Below are 23,336 nucleotides of genomic sequence, written 5' to 3' on the forward strand. Positions count from 1 at the left end.
GATGTCCAAATGTTCAAAAGCGGTAGGAATTTTGTCGCATTTTCTGTAAAAGACTGTATAGTGTGCTGTTTTTTGCCTCTAGAACCACTGCTGTTAATCAAACCTTTTGTTAAAAGATTGAGAAAATGTAAAAAACCTAGACTTTTGCGAACTGGTCCTAGGTTTTTTGCTCAGTGTGGGAAAAACACTGCAGTAAAATTTACTCTATAGGTCAATAATTATGAAAAAAAAAAAATAAAAATAAAAATTACCCCTTGGCAAGCTATAACGGGGTTGTTTAGAAAAGGGGCCTGCCCAAAAACCTATAAAGCCTGAATGAAAACTCAAAGCTTCATGAAACCTGGTTTTAGGGAGATCTGACCACAGCTTAACAGTCATAAACAGTCACAGCACAACAGTCATAAACGTTAAAAAACATCATATGTGACCCTGGACTACAAAACCAGTCATAAGTAGCAATAGCCGACAATACATTGTGTGGGTCAAAATAATCGATTTTTCTTTTATGCCAAAAATCTTTAGTATATTAAGTAATGATCATGTTCCATGAAGATATTTTGAAAAATTCCTACAATAAATATATCAAAACTTGTTTTTTTTTTAACCAAAATACAGGAACCAAAGTTTTCATTTAAATTAAAAAATAGTTTTGTTTTTTTTCAAATTTGTGTAATAACACTCAAAACATAATGATTTGTACAAACATTGCTATTTTTTAATAATAGATTTATGTTTCTACTCCAATTTGTTGTTATGCAGTATAAACATTTTAACAGTGGATAAAATAATTAGTAATGAATGAATGACAGATTCATTCATTAAATAGTAGGTTAAGTAAAAATATGTCAGAATATGTGTGTACATTTAGCAAAATGCTCTTCTGTAGAGTTTCGGCTCCCAAAAACTATTTTGGCCTCAGCCAAAATTGCCAAAATTTCAGTGCATCACTAATGTCTATAATCAACAATAAATGGACAAGCAAAAAACTAAAAGCATTTCACTTACACGTGATAATTTAGTTGTTTTAATTTTTTTTTTCAGGTTTTGACACACAAAGGCACAATGTCAGTGACTTGTCATTAATATTTTATACTAATTATTGGTTTTTGCTGTACAGGAAGTGCTGTTGTTGCCTGGTTACAGAAAGCTGGCTTTCCTCCCCCTCTAGTGTGGTACTGTGATTTGTGATTGATAAAGTAGCAGAGTATCAGATCTTAAATGTAATATACATTTAAGGCATGATCTTTCACTGTTTCCACTTTTTCATATAATATACTGTACATCAGGGATCCTCAAATCTGGCCCACGAGAACCACTTTCCTGCAGAGTTTAGCTTTAAACCTAATCAAACACACCTGATCATGCTAATCAATGTCTCCAAGATCTTTAGAAAATCACAGGTAGGGAGGTTTGATCAGGGTTTGAGTTGCAGAGGATTATCCCTCCAATGCAAGATTTGAGGAACCCTGCTGTACGTGAACCCAAATAACAGAGAAACAATGATTATGTTCTATACGGTTGGTTTTTAGTTTTTGCATGGTTTGTAAGTTTGTATGGCCCCATAATTTAGCCACAGTCAGGGGATTTATCTAGAGCTACAGACCTTTGCCAGCTTGGAAATAGTTCAGAAGTGCAGCCCAACTTACTTTGTGTGTACTGTATGTATTGAAACTACCTATAAAATGGCTTGAATAGATAGATTTCGGATAGAAATCAGATGGATTTGACCTTTTTCCAAGGTGATGCAACAGTCCCTACTCTCTTCCATCCCACTTGTTTCAGAGGCCCCAGGCCCGCCTCTTTGACCTCTCTGATGAGCCTCTACATAAAGTCATTGATTGGTTCCTCTGCCTTGCAGTCCATCCTGCTGTATGCTGACAAACTGCAAATGCTCACAAAACCACTTTCTACTATACACACAGTGTATGGTCAACTGTAGTTGTTAGACTAATTCAGTGGTTTTGAACATATCATTTGGATGTTAAAAGTCTGTAAGTATTTATGTATTCTAATTATTGATTAGCTATTAAAGTCACCATCAAAGTCCACTTGAAATATTTGTTAGTTATTATTTAGATTAAATTTATAGTAGCTAACTTGGCTTAAATATTTTCAAAAAATAATTTGAATTCAAACATGCATTTAGCCTAAATACTTGCAGTATAGCATCTTTAACAATGGAAGACCTATATGTAGCTACAAGTATGTCCTACCTACATTAAACTAAAAGAAGTGAAATATACTGAGGAGCTTTGTTTTTGTAGTTTGGTCCGATGTGGTCAGGATCTTGGTCTTCACCATGGTCACTGGTCAGTACGGCTGTGTGAAGCTAATGTGGTCAATTGCCAAGGCGAGTCATAAACAAAACAGCTGAGCTCAGTGTCTAGAAAACCCTGTGATGGGCTGGACTGTTGAGAACAACATCATAGCAGAGCTGAACTGGATGTGCAGTAATGCTTTGCTAGCTGTTATGCTGAAGAAAACTAGGATTTCTCTGTAGAAATCAGAGTGAGTAAACCCAACTATAAAAGGGCTGTTTAGAGCAATGCACATAATTTGTCATGATTGCTTTTGTTTTGACTATAAAGGTTTATGTTTTCTTAATCATTTATACAAGCACTCAATGTCTGTAAATGTGGAAGATATCAGAAATAGTGTTGCTATTATTGTGTTTATACAGATTCTGCTAGGTGAAAAGTCAAAAGTTTTCATACACCTTACAGAAAACCTGAAAAATGTTAAAGGTGCCATAGAATGGAAAACTGTGTTTACCTTGGCATAGTTGAATAATAACAGTTCAGCACATGGACATGACATACTGTGAGTCTCAAGCACCACCATTTCCTCCTTATATAATTCTCGTGTTTGCAAAAGACCACTGAAATATAGGTCAATTCCAACATAACACCGACTATCACGCAATAGTCCCGATCGTTAAAGGTCCCATATTGTACACATTTCTGGAGGTTTATTTTAGTTGTTGATGTCCTTAAGAATATATATTTGCGGTATAAGTGACAAAATCCATCTCAATATATTTTTACAGCTCCTTTTTTAGGAGCTCTTTCAAAAACAGGTTGTGTATTTTAGCTTTAAAGTACTTTTTTTTTTTTTTAGAGCTCCGTAATTAAATATGTATTTCCTCCATGTACCAGCTATTGAGGTGAGCAGCTCTGTGAAACAGCCAATCAGAGCAGAGCTCATCATTAATATTCACAAACCTTGCAAATAAGGCAATAACAGACCATTTCATTTTAGGGACAAATCCTAGGGTTGTAAATGGACTTGTAATACCGTTTCTGGAGATTTTTTGCCCTTTCCTATGCCATATACCTTCTATGTAGATATCAGAGAACAATTTAAAATATTGTTTCAATGCATTCTATGGCACCTTTAATTATTCGATCAAAATAAGAGGGATCAGTAATTTGTTTAGTACTGACCTAAATAAGATATTTCACATAAAAGATGTTTACATATAGTCCACAAGAGAAAATAGTAGTTGAATTTATAAAAATGACCCTGTTCAAAAGTGTACCTACACTTGATTTTTTTTATTTTTAAGATTTTTTTTAGCATTTTTTTTTTTACTTTATTGTGATAGGACAGATCAGAAGTGACAGGAAGCGAAGTGGGAGAGAGATAGGAGATGGGATCGGGAAAAGTCCTCGAGTCGGGATTGAAGTGATAGTTTAGTGATAGTTGTTCATGAGTCCCTTATTTGTCCTAAACGGTTAAACTGCCCGCTGTTCTTCAGAAAAGTCCTTCAGGTCCCACAGATTCTTCGGTTTTCCAGCATTTTTGTGTATTTGAACCCTTTCCAACATTGACTGTATGATTTTGAGATCAATCTTTTCACACTGAAATCCATCTTTTCCCTCAGGAAGGTTCAAACACTTACTGATGCTTCAGAAGGAAAAACAATGCATTAAGGGGCATAGGTGGAAACTTTTGAACAGAATGAGGATGTGTTCATTTTTTCTTATTTTGCCTAAATATCATATTTTTTTCATTTAGTAGCCTACTGCCCTTCAGAAGCTACAGAGGATACCTACGTGTTCCCCAGAGGACAAATTCAAAATGTTTTCACCCCCGGTTCCCAATACATCGTTTTTCCTTCTGAAGCATCTGTGAGCATTTAGGTATTTATGTATTTAAATATTATTTTTGAGTGATTGGAAAATTATGTCTTTTTATTTAGGCTTTTGTTCTTTTTCAGTATACCTGATGCTTTTTTGTACACATTGGGTAGCAACGATAGCAAAATTTCAGCCGATAACATTTTAATACCACAACAACTAGTAGGTTTAAGTAAAAGGGATTTTCACAAAAATAATAATTCTCACATCATTTACTCACCCTCATATCATTTTAAACCTGTAACACTGCTATTCATCCTCAAAAAATTACAATTTCTGTATTTTCCTTAAAAGTTCATGCACTCTCAGAAAAAAATTACTGAAGTTATAACTATAGGGGAACAACAGCTTCTCATTGGGGCAGTATCCACAAAGAGACAACTTTGTACCTTATTTCCCCCAAAGGATTTAAAAAAGTACCATAAAAGTACATATTCCTACCTTAAAGTACATATTACTACTCTAGGGTACTTTTTTCTAACAGTGTGCAACCAAAACTTTGATGCTTTAAAACCTTCTTATTAGGGATGGGAATTGATAAGATTTTTACAATTCCAATTCCATTTTCGATTCTGCTTAACGATTCGATTCTTTATCGATTCCCTTATCGATTCTCATTTAGAAGAAAAGGGACAACAAATTGTTGATTAGCATCACCATCACCAATGAGAATTTATTAAATAATAAAATAAATATTCTTCTGTAAAATTAACAAAATACAACATAAATTATTTTGTTGCAATTCTACAAGAATGTCCAACATTTTCTAATAGAAATTAAAATTCTCCTTTTTAAAAGGATATATATGAACTCAAAAATAGAACTGTCAGCCAGTGACAAATACAATACAGTGTAAAATGCAACTGAACTGTGCATTTTGCAAATCTGCAACCATCAGCTTGCTATGAAGATTTAACAATTATTTTGCAAAAAAATAAGCATATCTGCTTTTTCAGGAACGATACGTGATCTTTCTGGACTTATGTGATGGTCATCAAAATGTAATGCATGAGAAGGCGTTGATTTAACGTTAACCGTTACTAACAGCAAGTTTTACACAGCTAATATGATGGCAGTGTTTGTTAGTTAATTAGTTATTAGTTATTAAATATCAGTTTTATTAGCCGAGGACATGCTAACATTGTTGCTGCTGCTGACGCTGCTGGGTTGAGAACTGTTGGCGCCTAACGGTGCGTTCACACTACAGCGTTAAATATGCGCTCAGTGCCGCTAGCAACGCTACAACGCCACTGCTTTGGGGTGTGTCAAATTTAGGGCAGAGCACGCCTCTGAAAAACAATGTTCACACCCTATTTACGTTCCATTGTCTTCTTTTAACGGCGGTTCGCAAACTAAACTGCAGCGTATACTAACAACATGCAAAGTACATTTACTTTTGCGTGACTTTTTCAATAATATGTGATTTCAGCTCAGTAATCCACCAGTTTCGGAAACGCGTCATAGTCTTTCCTTGCCAACTTCTCACACCGATTGGTTGTCGCCGGCGTTTTGCGCTCGAAATTTGCATAAAGTCGAGGAATGCCCAACCTTTTGACACTGTCAGCTGCTCTCAACGCTTTCTCCGCGCCGCTTCCAATCCCAAAATGCACCACGCGACCGTTTACGCGTGAATGAATTGAAAACGCTCGCTTCGCCCCGCTCGCTACGTGCCAGTGTGAACGCACCATAACTGTGCGTTCACACCGCCGGCGGCGAGAGCGTCAAAGTGGCCGGAAGTCATTCATTTTCAATGTGAGCCGGTGGCGAGAAGCGGCGAGAGCGGCGCGGCGCGTTTTGGGCGGTGTGGGCGTCGGGGAGAGTTGAAGTCAGGTCAACTTTATGGTAATGAGCTATGACGCGGTTCGGCGGCAACCAATCGGAATGTAGAAGTTCACCGCTGAGAGGTTTCCAAAGAACGCAGTCCTGTAAACTTGGTTCCGGCCACATTAGTTCCCAAGGAAAATAGAGAAGTTAATTATTGCTGTGGCGGGTTTCCCCATAATCTAGGACGTCTCCCTATTTTTAAGTTTGCACTTAACCATGAACACAAAACCCACTCCATGCAAATGGCTTTTAATTGGTTTATTTTGTTAGCAAACATGTAACTATATTAAATTCAATTTCTTATTTTCATGTTTAAAATATTTAATGAGGTTAACTAACTTACACCCTACTTGTGGTCAGTCTGCACAAGATCGACATGCTTGTTTGCTTTGCGGCCGCTTTAAATACAAGACCAAGCGTTCGATCGTCAGAGCGTCAAGGAGTCTTTCTACAGCGTTGCATGCAGGGCGGCGAGAGCGAATTTTGACGCTCTCGCCGGCGGCGGTGTGAACCAGTGGCGATTTCTTTAAGACTGCAAGGGAAGCTCAGCTTCCCCTATAATGTCACAAAATTAATGGTCAAATTACGTACTATTGTATTAACATTTTATTGACTAAAAATGCGTTAGAAAACGTTCATCTCAAAGACGAGTTCGTTCAGAATCAGTTAGATATAGCAGGTCGGCTGACTTGATTTTCTTCTCATACATTCCCGTAGCGTCACAGTGCATTTCCCCATTGAAGCCCAGCGTCCATTGACTTCAATGGGGCTGCTTTGAACGTTTTTTTTCAGTGCTTTGAAACTAGACGGTCATTGGATAAACGCTGCGATTATGTCCCGCCCACGGACGCTCAGCGTCTCTGGGGGTGAATGAGGAGTGGGCTGGCCTGGACGCTGAGCTTCTGCGTGATGATTGGAGGGTCTGTCAAAAGATTGCATGTCATTTTGACTGACAGCGATTTTGTCCTATAAGGAATCGCTGAAGCTATTCGTTCGCGCTCTCTGCGGCCGCTCAGTCCCATCGTGGATTTCTCAAGTTCAGTCGAAATAAAAACTGCTGCAACCTATTTCTTTATATTTGCTTGGCGAAATTGCTTGATTTTCATCATACATTTCACACAATTATACACCACATTCCTTGTTTCACTTTTACAGAGTTTAATTTTTTTTTTTTAGATCATTCATTCATATGAAACTGCACACGAAAAGTCACTGGAAAAGACGCCTAGTTGGTACGACAGGGTCACAGACCATTTTCTTGAAAAGGAACATAGGGCAGAATTTACTTTTAAATAAATAGACAATTTTATGATGTAGACCGAAAATGAGCTTCCCCTATTTGACAGACCAGTAGCCGCCACTGGTGTGAACGCACAGTAAGCGGAACAAACGCTCAAAGGTCTGGTTGTATTTCACCAAAAAAGACGAAAATAGGGCAACTTGCAATGCTTGCAGCGTGGATATTTCCTCAAAGGGAGGAAATACCACTAACATGCTAAAACATTTGCGCACACAGCAAGCAATAACAATAAAAGAATGTTGCGTTTTCGATCCGCTCCGGACTCCTTACTATTGACTGAGCGTAAGCTACGCAATGTGTGTAAGTTACGCAATGCGCGTGATGACGTCATTCGTGCCCACTGGAATCGTTAAGGGAATCGTTTGCAAATTTTCCAAACGATTCAAAGGAATTGAAACACTGGGAACCGGTTCTCAACAAGAACCGGTTTTCGATTCCCATCCCTATTGACAAGTGTTAATGTATGAATAACAGGGATTTGCAAGACCACCCAGCTGTTTCTGCTGCTAGTCAGTGTAAGAAATACATTATTTGCTTTATATTTTTAGAAAAGCTACATTTAAATATTTACCAAGTTAATGTTACATGTTTACAATAATGTATTATTTTGGAAAGTACACAGCGTTTCAAAAGTTTGGGATCAAGATTTTAAATATTTTTTTAAAGAATTTTCAGAATTTAATAATTTTGTGAAATATTAATACAATGTAAAAAGGTTTTTTAATTTTTGTGATCAAAGCTGAATTTTCAGCATTACTCCAGTGTTTGGTGTCACATAATCCTTTAGAAATCATTCTGATATGCTGATTTATTATCAGTGTTGGAAACAGTTGTGCTGCTTAATATTTTTTTTTGGACCTGTGATACTTTTTTTTCAGGAATCCTTGATGAATAAAAATTGAAAGAGAACGGCATTTATTTAAAATAGAAATCTTTTGTAACTATACACTGCCATTCAAAAGTAAAAAAATGAATACTTCTATTCAGCATGAACCATGAATATAAACAACAATTAGCTTGACATCTACAGTCAAGCCCGAAATTATTCATACCCCTGGCAAATTATGACTTAAAGTTACTTTTATTCAACCAGCAAGTTTTTTTTTTTTTTTGACCGGAAATGACACAGGCTTCTCTCAAAAGATAATAAGACGATATACAAGAGGCATCATTGTGGAAAAAAATATTTCTCAGCTTTTATTTACATTGCAACAAAAAGTGGCATGTCCAAAATTATTCCTATCCTTTGCAAACTGTCACATTCTGTGGGAAAATCCAAAGTTCTACCATTCCAAATAGTCCAAGCTGTTCTAAAGCATCCTAATTACCCTGATTCATTGGAAATCAACTCAACAGGTGAAAAACAGAAGCTCTCTGCTGTTGGTTTGTGGACAGTCATGGCTAAGACAAAGGAGCTCACTGAGGACCTGCGGCTATGCATTGTGGCTGCTCACAAGTCAGGAAAGGGCTATAAGACCATATCTAAATATTTTGAAGTTCCAGTGGCTACAGTGCAAAGTATTATTAAAAAATACAAGACGTTCCGCACTGTGAAAAATCTCAGACGATGTGGTCGGAAGCCAAAAGTGACACCTGTGCTGGCCAAGAGGATAGTGAGAGAGGTCAAAAAGAATCCAAGGATCACCACCAAGGCCATCCTGATGAATCTGGGCTCTGCTGGTGGCAACATCTCAAGGCAGACAGTCCAACGGACACTGCTCACCGATGGGTTCCATGGACACAGACCAAGGAGGAAGGAGAAGCCTTTAACCCTAAGAACACCATCCCCACTGTCAAACATGGGGGGGGGGGGGGGGTTCAGCCGGTGGACCAGGGAACCTAATCACAGTAAACGGCATCATGAAAAAGGAGCAATACATCAAAATTCTCAACAACAACATCAGGCGGTCTGCAGAGAAACTTGGCTAAAGATGCGGGTGATGGCAAGGAGACCCTCTAACCTGAAAGAGCTCATCGCTAAAGATAAATGGGCAAAAATACCAGTGGAGACATGCAGAAAGCTGGTCAGCAATTATAGGAAGCATTTGATTGCTGTAATAGCAAATAAAAGCTTTTCTATTGATTATTGAGAAGGGTATGAATAATTTTGGACATGCCACTTTTTGTTCAAATGTAAATAAAAATGAGTAATATTTTTTTGCACAATGATGCCTCTGGTACATCATCTTATTATCTTCTGGGAGACGTCTGTGTTATTTCTAGGGCTGTCCCCGACTATGAATCAGAATTTTCGAATCTTTCTATAGTCGACCGATAGTCGAATCATCTAGGCTTATGTGCGTGTGTGAATGGGTTGGGAGGGGCACGACACTATAGTCAGCAGGAGGGTAAAACTATTTGTATTTTATTTTATAAGCGACCAAAACTGCCTGCCAACTGACAGACAAACTTATTTAGGTTTAAATAAAAACACAGAACGCGTCTTTTAGTTCTAAAAACGCGAGGCGCACAGCACTGCCTTTTTTGGTGACTTTTAATGAAAGAGCAGTGTGCTGCGGTTTTTTTTCCGTTACGGTGTGTTCACACGGGGCGCAAGCGTCAACGCTTAACGGAAGGCGTGGCTGACGTTTATGGTCATAGCAGCGTCAGCCAATAAAATGCTGCTCTTGAACAAGATGAACGTGATTGGCTGCCGCCTGGCCACTGTATTTGCATAGAGCGATCTGATTGGCTGACGCGGCGCTTCACTGGCGTTGCTCGCGGCAGAAGTTGAAAATTTCTCAACTTCTGTCGCGAGCAACGCGAGTGAAGCGCCGCCGACGGATCCACAATTCCTTTCGGCAAAGCTTGACGTCACCCATTCAAAGTCAATGGGAAGCGTTGACGCTTGCGCCCCGTGTGAACACACCGTTAGTTTTTTGCTGTTAAGTAAACTGTCATATTAGCAGAAACCCTAAATAATACAGCTCCGGGTTACCCACGATAGACACCAAAGGTTTCTCCTCCATTTCTTGCAGTCTCCGGACTTTTTAAGCAACGGTAAACTTTCGCCATCACAACAGAAGGCCCGCCTCTCCATTCATTCGATTGGACAATGGAAAAGAACGCGAATGACGTTGGGCGTTTTTCCGCTCAGAGTTGATTTTTTTTTTCAACTTCAGGCGCTCAGAGCGCTCCTGCAAAACGCGAGGCGAAGCAGGCGGCGAAAACGCGAGGTGCCCTGGGCGCATAAACAGCGTGCAGAACGCTCACTGCCAACAGAAAACCATTCAAAAGAGGCGCCTCCAACTGCAAAAACGCGTTCGGTGTGATCGCCGCCATCCCTGCCGTCAAGATGGTCCTCATCTCGTCATGCATCAGGGAAAGTGAAAATTAAATTAGTCACAGGGGTGGTTGGATTTATTTACAAACACGTTAAAAATATTTATTGAACGCTTCTTTCTTTTCACTTTTGTTTTTACTGCATTATCATAATCAAAGGCTGTATATAACTTAATATAACCGTACAAAACCAGTAGTTCTGTGTGCAATTAGACATTGAGCACCCCCATATTGGCAAAATGGTATGATGCTCGTTTCACCCGCGAAGATTCGACTGTGAGATCGGTGGTCGAATCAGGCTCCGCATATCGATGCATCGAATCTTCGACTATTCGGGGACAGCCCTAGTTATTTCTAATAAAAAAAAAAGCGCTGGTTGAATAGTCAGAATTTGCCAGGGGTATGAATAATTTCGGTCTTGACTGTATGTTAACAAACAAAAAAACAAAAAAGGAATTACTAAAACAGATTTATTTTGCCTGATACTTTGATACATTTGTTTGTTTGTTTTTATTGTGTGAAACAAAGCTGGTCTTTTCCATACAGTGAAAGTAAATGCTGACCACTGATACTGGTCCCCATGTTTTTTCACTGTACTGTAGGTAAAGCATATAGGTTTGGGATGACATGAGGATGAGGTTTTCTTCATTTTTCATCTCTTTAATCAGGTCCTAATCATATTTCTCAATTATTAACCAAATTCATATCCTATATTCCCATGTATTCTAGTTTAGTTTGGGTTTGCGTATTCAGCCCCTCAGCATTCCTCTCACATTTCTGACTGCCTTACTGTGAGTCAGCACTATAACGCATGCTGACAAAAGCAGCTGTATCTCATTGGCTTGCGCTTTCTCATGTTCCCTCTCTCTCTCAGGCTTTGCTTCTGCATCGTTGTTTAGTCTAATCTCCTAATGCCCTATTGGCTGAGAACTGGTCCCGGCATCTGCACCTTCATCTCTATTAAGACTCAGAATTACATCACAATCCCACAATGCTTTGCAAAGAGTGCTGCAGTGAGTTAGCATTTAGAGAGAGAGAGAGAGAGAGTTGATGGGAGGAAAAAGGGTGGGATGTTTACATGGTGAATTTATGAATGACGTAGAGAGTGAACGAAAAGAAAGGTGTGGCCTGATTAAAGACCCAGAGGGAGCCAGAGACCAGTAATCCCCTTCCTTGTGTGCTAGTTTAAAATGAGCTGTCATCTTTATGCTGGCTTAGCAGTGCTCAGATATCTTCCCTGCTGCTCAGTGCAGACGTGAAACGTAGCATTGCTGGGCATCAACATGTGGGATGGTGCCTTGAGAACAGCTGGTTGATGGTAGGTTTTAGTGGAAATCTTTTCTGATATACACTGTTGATGCTTCATTGATTCTCTCACAGTGATGCTGGTAACATTTTGTCACTGTGGATAATACTCAATACTCTTATATTGGATGCAGCAATTCTGATACAGCAACTATTGCTAATCTGTGGAAAAAAAGTTCACGTATCTCGATGGATGATATATGTCTGTTCTTGATACAACTTTGTGGTTGATATTAAGACTAACTGCATTACATCGTGACTTCTGGTGCTGGTGTGTCTTTTCATTTTCTGATGTGACGGAGAAATTCTGCACAAGGCTTGCTTATATAAATATTATGTAACAGAACCAAGCTAGGATGGCATGCGGAAAATGACAGGGTCTTGTGGGAGTCTAGGAAATTTGTTTTAGAGTTGTCTGAATAGCAAACGGCCTGAATACCTTTTAGCAAAAGTAATATTCAGTTGCTGTTAATCTATGTGTGAACACGTCACTTTAAGTTGCTAAAAATGTAAAATAGTACAATTTAAAAATAGCACAGATGGAAAGAAACTGAGAAAAAAAGGCTGAAAGGAAAGAAATACGAGGCTGTGGGGTTGAGAGTGAGCTAAACATGTTAGATATATAAGAAATGTGAAATATTAGCAAATAATAAAATAATTATTTTGAACGTGTATGCTGTGTTGCTAAGTTATTTTTCAGAAAAAATACAAAGACTTAATAAGACTTAATGTCTGAATATTTTGATTTCAACAGTCAAGAAATTGATTAATTAATTTGCTATTTTTGTGTTTAGCATAGGGACAAATATCTAGTAAGGTTTTTTTTTTTCTTAGAAATAATTCAACAACACAGCATACACGTTCCAAATAATTATTTTATTATTTGCTAATTTCTTACATTTCTTCTAAATCTAACTTGCTTTAGTTCCCTCTCAAACCCACAGCTTTGTATTTCTTTCCTTTCTCAGATTTTTTTTCCCATCTGTGTTATTTTTTTAAATTAATCTATATGTATGCGAAACATACAGTTTAAAGTTTACATACACCTTGCAGAATCTGCAAAATGTTAACTATTTTACCAAAGCGATCATACAAAATGGATGTTCTTTTTTATTACTGACCTGAAGATATTTCACATAAAATACGTTTACATGTAGTCCACAAGAGAAAATAATAGTTGAATTTAATACTGTGTTGTTACCTGAATGATCTAAAGCGTTTTTTGTTTTTTGTTTTTTGTGATAGTTGTTCATGAGTCCCTTGTTTGTCCTGAACAGTTAAACTGCCTGCTGTTCTTCAGAAAAATTCTTTAGGTCCCACAAATTCTTTGGTTTTTCAGCATTTTTGTGTATTTGAATCCTTTCCGACAATGACTAAATGATTTTGAGATCCATCTTTTCACACTGAGGACAACTGAGGGACTTATAGGCAACTATTACAGAAGGTTCAAACGCTCACTGATGCTCCAGAAGGAAACACGATGCATTAAGAGCAAGGGGTGTAAACTTTTGAACAGAATGAAGATATGTACATTTTGCTTATTTTGCCTAAATATAATATTTTTTCATTTAGTAATGCTCTTCAGAAGCTACAGAAGATACTTACATGTTTCCCAGAGGACAAAATAACTTAAATTTACCCTGATGGCTTTTAATGCATCATGTTTCCTTCTGAAGCATCAGTGAGCGTTTTAAACTTGTGTAATAGTTGCAATGCACATGAGTCCCTAAGTTGTCCTTATTGTGAATAGATGTATCTCAAAATCATAGAGTCATTGTTGGAAAGGATTCAAATACACAAAAATGCTGAGATATTTTTTAAAATATAATTTTGCAGATTCTGCAAGGTGTATGTAAACTTTTGACTTAAACTGTACATATACAAGCATATTAGAATGTTCTATCATATTGTCATATTAGCAGCAGTGTATGGGAAATAATTAACTTCCGTTTCTTCCGTCTAGCTGATTTTAATTGAAGAACTTGTCCTGTATGAACGCCCCCTTATGCTCTGGTTCAGATGTTCACAGCCTCCTTCCGTCTCTCAGTGTTGCTATGGTGATATGGTGTCGTTGAAGCTCTTTTCCAGCAGAATGAGGGGGTGGATGCCCTTGAGGGATCCACTTCAGCACTGTGACTGTGTCCTGTTTCTTTCCATCTTACTGATCTACAGTATTTGTGACATGCCCTACATTGAAAGCTAATCTGCACTTCCTGTGAATCAAATCGCAGATGACAGTTTGTGGATGTTTTCTCATAAATTGCTTGTTACATCTCTAAAGCTGCTGTCTCCCTAGCCTTTTTTTCAGCTGATTTTCAGGTGTTTGACAGATGCTCTTACAATTTACTCTTATTATTAATTCTTCTGATGTTATCAATGTTATCCTACTTCCTCTCTATTTCCTCATCGCAACTGGGTGTGTCAGGTTTATAAATACTAAATAGGCGTTGTTGATGTCTAAATTTGAGTGCATGTGTGTTCATGTGTTAAAATGCATTCATTTGTCTCATGTCAGAAATTTACAGTACAAAACATGCTCTTTGCAGCTCAACTGAGGAGAATTTTTTTTTTTTTTATCTCACAGTATGCAGTATGTCACAAAAGTGAGTACACACCCCTCTCAATTTTCAGCAACCAAATTAGTATATCTTCTCAAGGGACAATACTATAGAAATGAAACTTGGATATATTTTAAAGTAGTCAATGTGCAGCTTGTATAGCAGTATAGATTTATTGTCCCCTGAAAATTACTCAATATACAGCCATTATTGTCCAAATAGCTGGCAACAAAAGTGAGCACACCCTAAGTGAACTTGTCCAAAGTGTTCATATATTGTTATCTGGTACTGCCTTAATGATCCTGGGCATGGAATTGACTAGAGCTGCACAGGTTGTTGCTGGGATCCTCTTCCATTCCTCACACAGCTGCTGGATGTTAGACACATGGTGCTTCTCCACCTTACGCTTGAGGATGCCCCAAAGGTGCTTAATAGTGTTCAGATCTGGAGACATACTTGGCCACTCCATCACCTTCAGCTTCCTCAGTAAGCTAGTTTTCATCTTGGTGGTGTGTTTGGGATTGTTTTCATGTTGGAAAACTGCCATTCGGCCTAGTTTCTGAAGGGAAGGCATCATGTTCTGCTTCAGAATGTACAGTACTTAATGGAATCCATGTTTCCCTCGATGAACTGCAGCTCCGCAGTACCAGCAGCACTCAATCAGCCCCAGACCATGATGCTTCCACCACCATGCTTGACTGTAGGCAAGACACAATTTTCTTGGTACTCCTCACCAAGGCATCACCAAACATGCTGGACACCATCTGAGCCAAACAAGTTTATCTTATAGTCTCACCAGTCTCATGCTCTTGGACAGGTTGTCTTCAGCAAACTGTTTGTGGGCTTTCTTGTGAGCCAGCTTCAGATGAGGCTTTCTTCTGGGACGACGCCTATGCAGACCGACTTGTTGCAGTGTGCGGCGTATGGCCTGAGCACTGACAAGCTGACCTTCTATTTCTACAACCTTTAAAGCAATGCTGGCAGCACTCATGCATCTGTTTTTTGAAGCCAGGTTCTGCACCTGACGCACAGAACTCTGTATGATCCTAACCAGTGTAGTGTAACTCTGTTTCAGGGTGTTACTGAACCTCTAATTGCCTTGGCCATGTTTGTGGAGAACAACAATTCTAATTCTCAAATCCTCAGAGAGTTCTTTGCTGTGAGGTGCCATGTTGAACATCCAGTGGTCAGTATGAGAGAATTGTACTTAAAGCACCTAAACAGTGGTACTGATAAGAAGAAGAGTTTATGATCAAGATTATCAAGCTCAAAGAACGGTGCTTGAGGCAGAGCAAAGAAAAAGGAAAAAACATTTAAAGAAAAGAAAGAGGACTGATCTACTCCTCACAGGAAATGAAAGCAATTACAGAACAAATAGGTTTGAGTGGAACCATGCTGGTATTGTGGTAACCTGAAGCATTTTAATCTTATAGCATGAAGTCTCAATTTTCCTCACCGCTGAGAATGGACTGGATGATACAAGCTGTCGGTTTGGTGTTAAGGATCAAATTTTAGAACTTGTTTTTGCACTGTATTTGTGTTCATGATAAGGTTAAGTTTAAAAAGGATAATTCAAGTAAAAAAATGAATCATTTACTCACCCTCATGTTGTTTAAAACCTGTATGAATTTCTGTTCAGAATTTTTTCGGTTGAACACAAAAGAATATTTTATAGGATGTTGGTTACACTTTTTGTTTTATTCAATTCTATGCACCTACTACAGATTCCCCTGTGTAAAGTTCTATATGTTTTTGAAGAACCAAATGGTTGCTGGTAGCCATTGACTTCCATTTCCCCTCAAATATCTTCTTTTGTGTTCAAAAGAAGAAAAAACTTAAACAGATTTAGAACAACTTGAGTGTGAATAAATGATGACAGAGTTTTCATTTTTTTGGATGAACTGTCTCTTAAATGTGACTGAATTATAATGTGAAAGTGTTTTTTTTGTGTGTTTTTTTCCAGTGGTTACCCTCTATCCAAAATGAGAGTATGTTGCTTTGCCACACTTGAATAGCTTTCCCAATATGTCAGAGATTTGTTTTACTCTAAAATGATTACCTTATATGGCATGTGATGCAAACAAGCCCATCAATTTTCTCTTTATGAGCTTTCATATGCCACATCAGAGCTTCTTTTCCAGTCTGTTACACAGATATTGTCCAGAAGCCTGTGTTTAGAGTTTGACTTTCACTGAGCACTTTGTGGTCATTGGATCGACTCGCTGAAGCATAATTCTGCTCTGCTCAGCACTGAGGACATCTGGACTGTTCTACTGCTTGGCTTTCTGCATTGTGTGCATTAAAAGAGACAGCTTTTAAAGGCCTAATGAAATATTTAGTGCTACGGCTATATCGGTTCTGAAAACATCTTGAGAGTATAGTGCTCTTAACTCTGATAAATCTCAAATAAAAATGGATATTTACAAAACTGGTGATAGTAGGTTGTTACACTGGCAACAAGGCAATAAAGTAACCAAGCATTTTTTTAAAGGGTCTTTATCATCAAATCATCAATCATCTTTTGCATCAAAAAGCATTTAACATTACCAAAATGTTGTACATGCTAATTTCCTCTATTTTTATTTTCATTTAGATTACCCTTGTCATAAGTTTCACTTAAAGTTAATATTTAAAATACTAATCACTAAAAGATTGAATTACAAATAGTTTACAACAGCATGAATATAAATACAATGAGGCTGTATTAATATTTCTAATCTTGTGTGAATCAATATGTCTCATTATATTTGGAACATATATGATATATTTAATCCAAAAAGACAAATACATTAGCAAAACACAACTGATCACAAGGAGCCTATATGTAGTACTGCAATACTAGAACATGTGACATTTGACATTGCATTCAGATCAGGTCACTGTTTATCAGCATCATGAGTCATCTTTTACTTTTTAGATTATTCATTTGCTCACGTTCACACAGACATAAGTCAATACGGCATCCTTTAATTATTAATCTGTCTTGTAATGGTTAAAAACTCAAGATTCCATGAGAACTGGGATTCCAGTGCTGTTACATGATATTCTCTGCTGCCCCCTAGCACCTTGTTTGTATGAATAAATGCAGTATATTTTCACAGAAAAGGAACAGCTACATCTTGTGGGCCTTCCCAAAAAATACCTTTTAACTTTAATTTATATTTTTTTTTTTTTATTTGTGTGCACTCTTCATAGGGTCCGGGCTGAAGGAGTGTGGGAGGTCTTTGACAGAGTGTTAGGATGGCCACTGAAGCTTCTACCCTCCCAAGTCCTGTGGTGCGTCAGATCGACAAACAGTTCCTGATTTGCAGCATCTGCCTGGATCGCTACAACAATCCCAAGGTCCTTCCCTGCCTTCACACCTTCTGTGAAAGGTATGTATTTTTTATACTGCATTATGTTGCCCAGTTTATTTATTACTAAATACTTGTTTTGTTAGCAAAGCGGAGTGTAAATTACATTATTACATCCAATTCTTTAAATCTGTAAAAATAATTTTACTAATTAGATAGTTTTGTAATATACAGAGCACAACTTAAAGGGATAGTTTACCAAATTGAAAATTCTGCCATCAGTTATTCACCTTCATGTAATTCCAAATCTATATAAGTTTCATATATACACCTTCAGAAGATCACAAAAAATGTTCATACTTTAGTCCTAATGGAATCCAGTGTTATTGTGGACTTCACTGACTTTCAGTGTTTATACAAAACAGCTGAAACATTCTTCAAAATCATTCAAAACTTGCGCAATCCCATTACAAACAAAGTAATGGCCAGTAATAACAGGGGAGTGATTAGTAGTCATTATTGGTGACACTTGATGGCAGTCAGACTCCAGAGAAGCCCAACAAACAAGAAGGAAAACGACAAAACTGGAAATAATGTAAGGACGTAGTAAAACAAACACATGCACAACAAAAAAAGATACTACTGTAAGCATTTTCTGTTTTAAAAGTTAATAAAAACCTATTAATTTTGCTGTGCAAGCTATGCATAATTGTTAGATTTATTATTATTATTATTAGGTTAAATTTGTCGGTAACACTTTACAATAAGGTTCATTACTTAACTACATTAGTTAACATGAGCTAAGAATGAACAAAACTTCTTTAGCATTAATTAATGTATTATTAAAATCACAAGTTGTGTTTGTTAACATTAGTTAATGCACTGTGAACTAACATGAACAAACAATGAACGACTGTATTTTTAACTAACATTAACAAAGATTAATAAATAGTGCAATAAATGTATTGTTCATTGTTCATGTTAGTTAATACATTAAAGGTTGTATCAGCGATTTCAAGCCTGAAACATAAAGTGTCAAATTCAGCTTACCTTTCTTCACGATCCGCTCGCTGCCTGCCCCATAAATCGACTGTAAAAAAAAAAGCGTCTCTCTGGTCAGCCTAGGGTCCGAGATATGCCAAAAAAACAATCGGTGCTACCAACCTTTCCACAGAAAAACAAACAGTGTTCCAACCAATCACTGTCAGGGGTCTGGTGTTGTGGACTTTCCTACTGGTGCAGGGATGTGAGGGAGGCGGAGCGAAAGTCCACAACACTAAACCCCTGACGGTGATTGGTTGGAACACTGTTAGTTTTTCTGTGGCATAGTTGATAGCACCGATTGTTTTTTTGCCATTTCTCGGACCCTAGGCTGACCAGAGAGACGTGTTTTTTTTACAGTCGATTTATGGGGCAGGCAGCCTCGAGCGGATCGTGAAGAAAGGTCAGCTGAATTTGACACTTTATGTTTTAGGCTTGAAATCGCTGATACAACCTTTAACTAATGTTAACAAATGACACCTTATTGTAAAGTGTTACCAATTTGTCTTCTTACAGTATAAGTGTAATACACATAAACCACATTAACCTTCATTTAGTAATGACAATAAATCAGACTTTGTGTTTATATTAATTTCCCTGTTTGGCTGTTTATATAACCATAAGATACATACATATTTTGCCCAATGTGACAATCATCCGTTTAGTTTTCAACATCAAACTAAAACTTGTATAGTCCAATCAATTCCCGATGGACAAGATGAATTCCAGCCCTGTATTTTTTTTCCTGCTTGAGAAACCAGTTTGCTCAGATATGTCACAATATAGGGTTTGCACTTTGGTTACCCGGATGTGCGACCATATTGGTGATACTCGGACGTAAACAACAGCATGGATTGCAAGATTGTAATGTACTACTGAATACATAGTTCTGCTAATTTATGCTGTCTAAATCATGTACAAGCTGCTAAATCATATAGAGAATGACTTAGTAAGCAGGAAAAGGCACAATATTTTGACAAACTAAAAGTTAATAGGTGGTAAAGATGCTAATTAAGATATTATTTCAATATTATTGAAGTATTAATTAAGATATTTGCCTAATATTTCACCTACCTGACTGGAAATGATAAAAAGAGATATGAAGATTCTTGCCCTGGAAATTATGGTTCAGTTTGGCCAACAACAAATGTCTTGTGTTCCTCAGACAGTTTTTCACAATCTTCTCTCTGATTTGTTATAACTTTTTGCAGTCTGTAGTACTCCAAATGTTTTTCTTAGTCTGACTGATTAGTACAGCCTAAAACCCGACAATAACTAAACATTTTAAGCAGCAATATTCAGCAAAATATGTGTTTCATTCAGTTTAGTGGCATTCACGTTCAGTGCCGCCGATTAATGACGCGTCGTGAAAACACTCTATAGAGAAGAAAAGTTGGTCACAGTGTTGGTTTTTTTGACAGCCCAATGTTTGATTCATCTCAAAAACACAAATATGTATTTGTTATAATAGCCAGTTACTTCCACAGAAGTTGTTTTTTCAACAACCTGTTCCTGTTTCTCCAGGTGTCTGCAGAACTACATTCCCGCCCACAGTCTGACTCTGTCTTGCCCCGTGTGCCGCCAGACCTCCATCCTGCCGGAGAAGGGTGTGGCGGCACTTCAAAGTAATTTCTTCATCACCAACCTGATGGAGGTGCTAAAGAGGAGCCCAGACACTAACCTCAGTGAGGACTGCACGGACGCTATCAACGGAGTGGCCACTGGACAACCACTCTCTTGTCCCAATCATGGAGGAAATGTAAGAATTACATGGCAGCACAGCTTGAAAAAACTTTCAAAAATCTCTAGTGTACAGCCCCCTTATTGTACTGTATGTTTGAAATATTTTCCTCAAGGCAAGTTGCATTCTGTTCAGTTTTTGCAAAGGGAGAACATAATATTCAGTATGATATTCAGTTCTCTCTTTCTTGTCATCAGGTAATGGAGTTCTACTGTCCACCATGCGAGACAGCCATGTGTGAGGAGTGTACTAGCGGCGAACATGCAGAACATGCCACCGTTCCGCTCAAGGATGTTCTAGAACAGCACAAAGCCTCACTACAGGAGCAGCTGGACGCTGTCAAAAACAGGCATGTAACACGCTAATGAACACATTGCTACAGAATTTTAATTTGTTGTTTTGTGTTTAAATGTCTTGTTAAAAATAGGGTTGATTATGCAGAATGAAGTAAAGGAAATAAATACACTGAAACCCCTTGAATTTACTCCTGTGAATTAGTCATTGCACCATTATAACCCAGATAGCAAGGTGACATTGATACAGTGTTGAGTTTTCATCCAAACCATCATCTTGATTGAGGTTGACATTTCAATTTTGAAGTATGTTGAAACAACAGCTTAATGGACATTTTCAACTACTTTACCTGTTTTATTCTAATCCACTGGGTGCTTCATTTAGGGGTGGGTCTTTGACTAAAGCAGCTAAAAAAACTTATTGTAGTTTAAAATTCCCATTGATTAAGAAACCATTATGGTTTTGCATGTGCACTTCTTAGTAACCGATGCTTCCTTATTAAAGAGAAAGCAGGTGCATTCTAGAGAAGTCTTGTTTACTGAATCACCTAACATATTCATATGACTTCTCTGGTACAGTTTGACACAGTGTTGCATATACTTTATTTAATTATAATTATTTCATTACATTCACTTAAAGGGATCGATGAAAGTTCTGTCATAAATACTCACCCTTGTGTCGTTCCAAACCCGTACATCCTTCTTCAGAACACAAATTAAGATATTTTTGATGAAATCCAAGAGCTTTCTAAACCTTCATAGAAAGCAATGCAACTGAAACATTCAAGCAGCCCAGAAAGGTAGTAAGAACATTGTTAAAATAGTCCATGTGACATCAGTGGTTCATCCGTTTGTGCGCAAAGAACAAAGAAACAAAAATAACGACTTTATTCAACCATTTCAAGCAGAAGAAGACGTATGCTGTACATAAAACAGTCTTTGTAAACATGTCTGAAGATTTTGACAGAAATCCAGCCCCAAACGTACTAATTTAAACCTGAACACAGACGATGAACTAAGAGAGATGGACGTTTTAGGTCAGAACTCAGACTCCTGCATCAGCAGCATTACACTGATGTGTCACGGTACTCCCGTGAAGGGCAGCAGAGACTGACACGGAAGAGAAGAAGCTGTTAAATAAAGGGGGGGCGGGGTGACAAAAGTATTGTCATAGCTTCATTACATTACGGTTAAGCCACAGTTGCATTGCTGTCTATGCAGGGTCAGAAAACTCAGATTTGATCAAAAATATCTTAATTTGTGTTCCGAAGAAGTAATTAATGACAGAATTTTCATTTTTGGCTAAACTATCCCTTTAAAAAAATATTAAAGTGTTTGAATGAACCACACCACTATTTTCCTACACACTTGCTTTAGTAATACATGTCAAAGAGTAATGGTAGACTCTCAACACTTTATTTTGATGTTCCCTCAGACATTCTACTGACTATAAGTAACTTTGCAAGTATATTTAAAATGATTATACTAACCCTAACCTAGCATCTGCTAATACTCAGTAAATACTCATACTAATAAGAGTTAGCTGACATGTAGGTGCAAGGGGACCAACAGAATAAAGCGTAAACAGAATATTTATTAAATTACTGTTTAAAGTTCCGACAACATTAACCAGATTTCTTGAAGTGCAGGTGACATTTAAAGTTTGTAGTGCTTTTGTCCTTTTTGTCCCACTATTATTTTTAAAGACAGATCTTTTTGTCATTGATTTTGTCAAACTGTGTTATGGTTACCCCAGACCACCCCTACTCATCAACACTGACTTACTCTTACTTTGTTTCTATGGTTGCTTGCTATCTGAGATTATTTTTATTTTATTATTAAAACCAGAACCAGCATTTTAAAGGATAGCTCACCCACAAATGAAAAATTCTGTCATTAATTACTCACCCTCATGTTGTTCCAAACCCATAAGACCTTCGTTCATCTTCAAAACACAAATTAAGATATTTTTGATGAAATCCAAGAGCTTTCTGACCCTCCATAGACAGCAAGGGTCCTACCACGGTCAAGGCACAAAAAACGTAGTAAGGACGTTGTTAAAATATTCCATGTGACATCAGTAATTCAGCCTAAATAAAATACTTTTTGTGCGCAAAGAAAACAAAAATAACGATTCCAGGAGTAGAATTGCACACCCCTGTTTTATAGTTTTGATGTCTTTACTATAATTCTAATATATGGTAAACAGTAGTAATATACATGACAAAGAATAGAGTAGATTTGTTCACGTTTTTGACTGGTAGTGTATAATAATGAAATGAAAGTAACAAAACGAGATCAAATATGTAACTTGCTCTTTTTTTTTTCTTAGACTGCCAGAAATTGACTCTGCGCTGGAGGTTTTGTCTGATATTCTACAGCAACTGAGCAATCAGAAGAGTTCAATAGAAGAAGTGATTCATGCTACTTTTGAGGAACTTCAGAAGACTCTCAATGTTCGCAAAAGTGTTCTGCTGATGGAGCTGGAGGTCAACTACGGACTCAAACAGAAGGCTAGTACACTTATCTAGAGGCTATAACTTTTGTAATGTTGTTATTG

The 23,336-nt window shown here is 37.6% G+C and overlaps 1 protein-coding gene across 2 annotated transcripts in view; it reads left to right on the forward strand.

Annotated features, from left to right (window-relative positions):
* Positions 1–23,336, forward strand: part of trim2a (tripartite motif containing 2a) — a 42,846-nt gene that overhangs the window by 4,361 nt on the left and 15,149 nt on the right. The window contains exons 1-5 of one of the 2 annotated variants that reach the window (XM_073842449.1): positions 11,710–11,863; positions 17,604–17,782; positions 20,267–20,501; positions 20,681–20,832; positions 23,109–23,289. In XM_073842449.1, coding sequence (XP_073698550.1) covers positions 17,649–17,782; positions 20,267–20,501; positions 20,681–20,832; positions 23,109–23,289 — 702 coding nt within the window. In that variant the 5' untranslated portion in view covers positions 11,710–11,863; positions 17,604–17,648. Of the gene's footprint in view, positions 1–11,709; positions 11,864–17,603; positions 17,783–20,266; positions 20,502–20,680; positions 20,833–23,108; positions 23,290–23,336 lie in introns of those variants that run through there. The other variant, XM_073842450.1, reaches the window with a different exon arrangement.

The sequence above is a fragment of the Garra rufa genome, chromosome 6 (genome assembly GCF_049309525.1).
Source record: "Garra rufa chromosome 6, GarRuf1.0, whole genome shotgun sequence".
In the NCBI taxonomy this organism is placed as follows: Eukaryota; Metazoa; Chordata; class Actinopteri; order Cypriniformes; family Cyprinidae; genus Garra; species Garra rufa.